At 30.1% G+C, this 8,969-nt stretch overlaps 1 protein-coding gene across 1 annotated transcript in view; it reads right to left on the bottom strand.

The window, feature by feature from the left end:
- LOC106457552 (protein lap4-like) overlaps positions 1 to 8,969 on the bottom strand; it is a 110,842-nt gene that overhangs the window by 23,178 nt on the left and 78,695 nt on the right. The window contains exons 24-29 of the mRNA XM_022383549.1: positions 7,857 to 7,967; positions 7,346 to 7,408; positions 6,162 to 6,278; positions 4,170 to 4,202; positions 3,162 to 3,278; positions 1,142 to 1,204 (exon numbers count right to left, since the gene is read on the bottom strand). Coding sequence (XP_022239257.1) covers positions 1,142 to 1,204; positions 3,162 to 3,278; positions 4,170 to 4,202; positions 6,162 to 6,278; positions 7,346 to 7,408; positions 7,857 to 7,967 — 504 coding nt within the window. The remainder of the gene's footprint in view (positions 1 to 1,141; positions 1,205 to 3,161; positions 3,279 to 4,169; positions 4,203 to 6,161; positions 6,279 to 7,345; positions 7,409 to 7,856; positions 7,968 to 8,969) is intronic.

The following is an 8,969-nucleotide window of genomic DNA, read 5'->3' as shown; positions in this document are numbered from 1 at the left end:
CTTATGCATGCTAGACATCATCTCCACCCATATACTTATGCATGCTAGACATCATCTCCACCCATATACTTATGCATGTTAGACATCATCTCCACCCATATACTTATGCATGTTAGACATCATCTCCACCCATATACTTATGCATGTTAGACATCATCTCCACCCGTATTTATATAGATAGGTCATTTAAGTGCCTCGTGCATGATTTGTTATGGTCAAAGTGTTGCTAACATGATAGAAGAAACCCATGGATGATAAGGGGTTAATTGAATTTTTAATACAACTCTGTAAAAAGGACAGGACATGTGAACTTTGACCCATAGGATTAAAGGAGTTTTAAAGTTGATTAACCACTCCTATGTCATAGATTTGTTATTTCAAAAATTTTTTGTTGTATTTCATGACAAACCATTATGTCAATTTCCTTGTAAAGTCAACTAATGTTAGTTAACTACTTATAAATTACTTCTATATTGGATAATTCAAGGACAATCAGATTATACTCTCATTCAGAAAATGTTATAATCCTGATTAGTTGATAGGGTAAAGTCAGTTCAACAATTCACAGGTCTACCAGCAGTGTGGTGTCTAACAAAGAGGGTAAGCTGAAAGTAAAATATTAATCTAAGTTTCTGATTTTAGTGTATTACATAAAACTAGAAAATGCTTGTATTTAACTGTGCATATACAAGCATTTAATTTTTTATTTTTTACTATCGCACTCATAATTGCAACATAACACTGATAATAACATTCTTGCAGTAGGATCATCAAAACTAGTTTATTATCACATCCATGGAGACGGTTCCAATGTGACAGGCCTTACTAATGGGATAAGCATTAATATTTTAAACTGTAGGACACCCAAAATAATTAGCAGTATTTGTTATCCAGAAGTAAGTCATTCAAATAAAACTAATAACAGCGGTAACTAAGGTCTGAATACCTTTTAATCTTGAGTACAAATCCAAAAGGTTAGCATGCAAAAAATTTAATTGTTTTAGGAAAATAAATTTACGAACACCTCTTGTTTCTTTTTTTCAAATACTGTTGTACATTTCAAGCATCCTTGATGTCATAATAATGATGATGATAGCTGTGTAGTGCTGTTTAACCATAATCTGTAAAAAAAAAGACAAACCTCAATAACTCTCATGCCCGGTTTTAAACGTCCATCTCTTTTCGATGCTCCATCAGGATGGATCTAAAAGTTAGAAGATATAATGCTGCTGTATTTGTTTGAAGTCTTTTTAATATTCTCATACCTTGGTTTTTATTATAATACAATTATATAAAGCTACTTTAAGTGACAGGATAAAATTTTACCTTCAAAAATGTGATAAAAGAATAATTACTATATATTTTAGGTAATAAAGGAATGGTTATCTATAGTAATTTTTTTCTATTTACCTGGAAATTAAGATAATTGACAATAAACTGTGTATAATTTTTTTTTTCTGAACATTACTATGACGTATATATGATATACAGATTGAGAACTTGTAGTTTCGAACTTACTTAATGGGATGAAATAAGTTCTAACCTCCAAAATCTACATTTTTGAAACAAACAAGATGGCAAAGTCCCCAGTAACTTAAAACAAAATATAACTGATAATTACCATATTCCTATCCACACAGAAATAAAATAAATTAAATAGTTAAGAAAAATGAGTAACAAATCGTGTTCTTATTCTTGAAATATCACCATTCTTTGCTAATGACAGACCTCGACAAATCCCGGGCACCAGGTCGCCATGGTGAATAAAAATTTCATTGTGACACCTAATATTTTCTTCCATTTTATTTGTGTGTGGGGCTGTGCTAAATAGAACTTGAATCTAGAACAGTTCTGGACTCTTGGAAGTCCGGAACTATTTTCGCATTTGTCAGTCCTAAATCGAAATTTGTTTCTAGGATTCTAGGATTCAGCGCGTCCTCACGTTTCTTCAAGAATGAACTGCTGCGGTTGCACAAAACATTACTAATTTTGCACCATTTTGTTTTTCTTCTTTCTCTCCATTCAACCAATCAGTGCACATGTTTAGACTCAGACAGGACTAAAGGCAATTAGTTCAGGCAATACTACCAAGTAGTTGTTGATATCATGTGATCATTAGCATGTACTCATTGCTGTGAAAGTAAATAAACATACATAGCCCACATTACCTGGTACAAACAGTAGTGAAGTTACGTTATGCAAACCTAGCTCCTACATCTGAAAATATTTGTTGAGGCCTGGCTTATGAATATCATTTTATCAACATGGAAGAAGGTTTATGTAAAAGGACAAAACAAAGCATTTGATATTCAACTGCTTACTCATTACAATGGAATGTATCACAAAAAAAAAAAATGAATTTAAATAAATCATTGCCTTAAAGCCCAGACTTATCTATAAAATATGAAAAGAAAAAGTAAATGCAACAATTTTAATATCTTAATATGTGAAATAAAGTTATAAACAGACAATCATACATGGCCTTCAATTTAACCTCACTGTATCATAAGTTACATTAATTGCAAGAGAAACCATCTACAATTCTTACAAATGTTACCTATAATACAACAAAACCTTAAGTAAAAGAAAAGTTCAAAAATTATAACAGAACAAAAGGAAAATAGTTGGACTGTTATTTCTGATATTAAAACAAAGCAATGAATTTATCCAAAATTTATGACTTGTCATAATTTTACATACACTGTATTTGTTTATGGCAAAGCCACTAAGGCCGACCTCTGCTGTTCTTAATTTTAAGCTGCTAAACACAGCAAACAGCTTAGCAGCAGCAATTGTTAATTCTTCGCCTATTCTTCACAAACATATAATGAAACTTACCATCATGTTATAATGCCTCTATAGCTGAAAAAGCAAGTACGTTCAATGCAGGGTTTTGATCCTTCAACTCACAAATTACGAGTTGAGCCCTAACCATTAGGCCATGTCAGGCACACAAATGCTTAAGCACTAGAATATTTGACATTTCCGAAAACACAGCCCATAAACAAGGAAAAAAAAACAAAGAAATTTGACAGACTGTTTAAGTTATTACAGAACAAAGAATAAACAAATTAAAAAGAATTAAAAAAATCATAATAAAAACAATAAATATTGACAACTTATGTTCTGAATACAAGTAAATTCAAAAGTAAAAAACTTACCCAAGAAACAAAAATTCCTTCATCAGTAGTATCAAACGGATTTCCAGGCTCACTATGTGTTCCTCCTTTAATACAAATACCAAGCTTTTCATGAGGCTCTCTTGAAATTATCATTTCCTGTTCCCAGTAAGTCGTAAATAAATTTATTTTAACTCTGTTCATATAAATCAGTAATTATTTGAAGTCTATTTGATTCTCAAATGACTTTTTGTACTTCTGCAACTGAGTACAAATATGTTTTGCCAAATTCAAGTAACGTTTAATCATGGTGATATTTATTAAAGTCAAATATATTTTGCCATTTTTCTTCATTCATTGATTTACATGCAACCTTTTTAAGTCAAAAATGACCTTTTGTTTAGAAATACAGCACATGAACTTGGATAAATATGTGAGTGTTTCTTAGGGTTTTAAAGTAGATGCTTATATGTTTGTATCAAAATGGTAGTTTTTGTTAATCAACACCATGCTGGAGGCAAATTTTTTTCCTTTATTGTGTTTGTTTTCATGCATGTAACATTTTAGTATGTGAATGGTGAATTTTAGAGCAGTTTTAGGGTTATAGAAATATATTAGTATGTGTGTACATATATGCATACATATGATTTTTTTCTTTTTTTAAAAATAATTATTAAAACATATACTGAAATTTGTGTACATGAAAGAGATCAATTAATATTCTTTAAAATAAAACTGCAAGGAATTATATCAATATTTTTACTGTATTGAGAAACAGTAAATACACTTTTTTAAGTGTGCCTTTTTAATACTATTGAAGTTAATAGTAATTCCTTTGTAATTAATGCAAATTTTGGTAGCATGCAAATTCTAAACCTTACTGATAGGTCAGTTTGACTCATGCTTATTCATTAAATAATATCAGCAAAGTTACCACAATATACACATCAAAAGCAGACACATTCCACCTCGAATAGATACACATGTCCAAAGTTCAATAAAGCAGCATGTAAATACAAACAACAAAGTAATATTGGCATGTTTACTCACAGTTACTGCCACAGGTTCAAGCTTTAGTGTTTGCTAACCACATGAGAAGCATGTTGAAAAAAAAACAAATGCAAGAGAGAAGACAGCACAGTTTATAATCACGGTATAAAAAAACAATTTATTTCAATTATGAATAAAACATGACACAGAAGGCAAATGAACACATAAAAGAAAATAAAACAAAATGATTCAAACAAACCTTTAAATAATTTCAAAATGCAAACCTTTAAAAACTATATTGACCTTTGAATCATTCAACTTAAAGATAAAGAAAATATTTAACTTAAGATGAAAATTTCAAAATGGCCACCTTTATTTCACTAACAAATTAAAACTTAATTATACATATTAAAATAAATCAAAGTTTATGATAAAAGGTACTTGTTTAAAAAATAAATAATTGAACACTTAAAATGCATACAATCATAAGATGACATTAACTTGATCAGATTAATAATGCCCATTCTTCTTGTGTTCTATTAACGTTGTTTATTAAAGCCTTTTCTCACGGTAAATACATAAATCAAGAAAATTATGGATAAACACAACTAATATCAAACAAGTAAAAGATGTTACATTTGTTTAAAGAGTAATGACACTGTTTTCATTAGTAAAGCAACTTTGTAAACTCAATTTATCAAGCTTATACGTCATCAACATTGGACATAAAGCATCTCAGAGTATGACATCTTTAAGTTATTGTGCCATAAACCAGCCTGAACACTTCGTTTCCTACAAAACTAACGAACAATATGCAAAATAAGATAAAAATAGTTAAATACATAAAATATTACTTTTGTTGTCAGCATCACTATTCATTTTAATTACATATAAAAATGGATTTCATATCAGTAAATTAACCCATTAACTGTGGCAGGAGCAACTCAGTTGCCATTTTCTGACTCACAGATAAAACTGAGTTGCCATCAGTCACAATAAAATGGATATTTCCATCAATCGCAGCTGATCCATTGAACTTCAATGACGGAAATATCTGTCATCCACAGTTAATGGGTTAAAACACACCATCATGTTTTCCTAGGCTTTATGTACAAATATTTCCGTCAGTCGCAGCTGAGCCATAGAATTTCAATGACGGAAATATCTGTCATCCGCAGTTAATGGGTTAAAACACACTATCATATTTTCCTAGGCTTTATGTACAGATTACTTATAGCTTTTCTGTCCTTTTAATAGGCAAAGCGTAATATATTTAATGTGTGTGTGTGTGTGTGTGTGTGTGTGCATGTATTTAAAACACACACAGAGAGATATATATAATGTGTGCGAAATAAATTCAACCACAACTGTACAAAAGAAACACAACTACGAAATATAACCATTTTCTTGTGAAGACTAAATACATGTTTAGAAAAATGGGTGAATTTGTAAGCCATTTAAAATTCAATTACCTTTAATACAGTCAAGATATACAGAGTTGGACAGTAAAAATAGAGTTTTAAATCATTATTACATATCATTCATGGAAGCACACAGTCATTGAAGTACAAAAGATGTGTTAAGAGCACATTAACTACCTTATATCAAAGAGGAAGGCCACTGGATCAAACTTAATATTAGATATTAGTGAGTATAAAGACAATATCTAAACACAAAATTCTAATGTACAGGTTTCTCCTATTTTTCATTTTTTTGAATAACCCATTACCGTGTATTCTTTAAACAAGTCCAGCAAAATATCAACATAAATGCAGTAACATCATTTGTATCGTACTTAACGAAATTGATAGTTACTGTAAACTCATTTTTACTGACCTTGATCAACAACATATGGGCATTTGTTGAGGAATGTAGCAATAAAAGCTGCATTTGTCTCAACTACGCAAGCCACAACCGGGTACCAAACTATTGTAAAAGATAGTACTAAGATTTTTTCAATACATATACAACATACACAATTTATATCTGGTTTATACTGTTGTTTTATTCTTATCACATTACTTTGCTCTCCTAGGATGAAGAATGTCATACCTGCCACCCCTTGGGAAGTGGATCATGTTGAACTGTAAGGACCACTTCATGTGTTGGTGCAAGTAGTGTTAGTACAGCCTCTTGGTGGGTGGCTTTTTGAATATCAACACCATTCACCTGAACACAAATTCAGTTATGAGAAAAATAGTCAACTACAGCTAATCATACAATTAAATCAAACAACAAATAACATAATTAATGGTTATGTAGACATTAGAAGTAAGTTAAAATATAATTTTTCATTATAATTAGTTTAATGATACAAATAATACAATGGTACTATGCCAAAAATAGTTCTATTTTGAAGTAGTCTACTGAAATAACCTTACATCTCAGCTTTTTTTAAAAATGCTGAGTTACTTTTTAATTCTTGCTAAGTACGTTTTTATAATCATTTTTCAAGTTTAATTTTTTTTGCTGTGGATTAAAACTTCAAAATATAAACTTCATGCCACCTTATCTCAACAGAAAAGTAATACATTTTATATTATTCAATTTTTTTTATTACCATCATCTTTAATCCCTCAAATGTTTAAAAAAAACGTTTGACACAAATTCATAAAATTAATGCTATTTTATAGGCTTCAAGATTTCATACAAAACTAATTTTTATACATCTTTTACTGACATATACTTTATGACTTGACCAAACAATCAGCTAAAAATAAAATCCCACGACACTTATTTTTATAAGAGAACTATCATACATAAACTGAAATTTAATTACACTTCACTTAAAGAATGTTCTAGATTCCCTACTGGCCTTTGAACTAATCCTTCTATTGTATATCATGGTCAATCTGATGGTCATAATTATATATAATTGTCCGTCTCTACAAATTCTATTGTAACAAACCTTTGTGAAAGATGGTGAGGCTAATCTCAGACTATCCATCATGACAAATTTTCCACAAGTCTTCCATTACACTTGGATGATTGCTTTCAATAGCATTTTTAAGTAAAACAAAGTCCACTGAAGCTGCATGTGATCAAACAAGATTGCTATGACTTCAGTTTCTTTGGTTATTTTTCTTATGAAAACAGCTGCAGACTTTGAGATGTGGCTGGAAGTTTGTGAACTTCTAACTTGTGAGCCTTTGTTATATGCCCAGTTTTTTTGTAACAAACCATGGCATTATCATATGCAAATTCTTTTTAAAGTTCAATTAATCTAGATACTCTACCTTTATTAAGCGATCTCCTACAAAAAGTTTTTCTGACTTTTCTGCAGTGCTGTTTGGATTAATCTGTAAAAAAATTGGACACCTGATGATGACATAATCTTGTCGAAATGTTGTACATTTATAAAAAAGTTTTTCATTACCCATTCAAGCCGTCTCCAAACTTTTATTTATCTCATTAGTTCCAGAGAAACTTGCGGTAATGATAAACATTAAGATTATTATTATTATGTAAAGACTGCTTCAGGATCTTACATAGTGGCTATATGAGTTTTAAGCTTTCCATATCACAGGTTTTCTAAGCCCAATGAACAATTAAAAATCTATTTCTGAACTACTGGGATGCATCTATTTATCCATGATATTTAGATATCACTTTTATTAAAAAACACAAAAACTAGATACAATTACACAAGTAAAGAATTAATTATACTTGTAAACGAGGAGAGCAATTTACATACCACAAAACATGAATCTTTAAAAATGTATTATATACTTGTTCTATGAAATGTACCTTAGATATAAATATTCCAGGTTCATTTTGACCAAATGGATAACAAGGATGGTCGACTCCACCTATGATACTAAGGCCTAAGGGATGGCCAGCTTTTATCAGCTTCACATCCTGAAAGATATGAAAATAAGCAATTTGGGATTCCCATTACCACATGCTTGTATATGAAAAAAAATAATTATTTTTGTTTAAGAAGCCTAAATAGTTTGAATACAACCTAGTGACTTTTGTCCTGTCAAAGTTAAATCTTGAAAACCCAATATTAGTTTGAACAATCCTTAGTAATTCTCATTTTACAAATGTGAACCCTAAAGGTCCAATAAAAATTTGTTTTGGTATGGTAAAATTTGAAAACTCAGTATTAGTTTTAATATCAATTAGAAACTCCTGTTTTGGTGAGATTAAATACTACAAAACTAACAATGACATGTAGAAAAACAGTGACTGTTGGCCAACACTGTTAACATAGTTCAATCACGGTAACATTGTAATATATACATATTTATACAAAACTTACATCTATAATCTTATCTAGATCGAAAGAGATGAGAATATTGCAACAAGTTAAATTTTATAAAGTTTAATAAAACAAAAACAAACTTGTGAGTTGCACAAATCTAGCATAATGTACCTCATACTTGTATGAGAAAAAACCTTTTTCAAATGTTAATATGTGAAAGCCTGTTCTGCATGAGTCTGACTTCATTACTTTACATTATGGAAAGTTAAACAATTATGGGGCAGCTGACAAACCCAGTTTCTAGAACAAACTACACTATTAAAGCACTAGGTTTATTTCAAATTCCAAACAAAAGTTGTTATTGTAAGAACCAATAATTTTTATTCCACAATAAAGCTTTGGTCTAAAAACTGAAATAAGCAAAAATGATTCACCAGAACTTATTTTTTATAAGTAAACAAATACACTGAACATAAGAGGTGTTCATTGATCCACCCACACACACACACACACATACACCCAGGTAATTTACATTAACAAAGTTCAACTATTGTAGAATTAATTCTTTTTGAGAATTTTAAGCTAGAAATCTAAAAACTTATTCCAGTTATTTGTTATTATCTAAAAATGCCTTTTGAAACTTTAGCATGCAC

The sequence above is a fragment of the Limulus polyphemus genome, unplaced genomic scaffold (assembly GCF_000517525.1).
Source record: "Limulus polyphemus unplaced genomic scaffold, Limulus_polyphemus-2.1.2 Scaffold345, whole genome shotgun sequence".
NCBI classification, from domain to species: Eukaryota; Metazoa; Arthropoda; class Merostomata; order Xiphosura; family Limulidae; genus Limulus; species Limulus polyphemus.
Note: the sequence above shows the minus strand (reverse complement) of the source record. Positions and strands in the feature narration are given on the sequence as shown.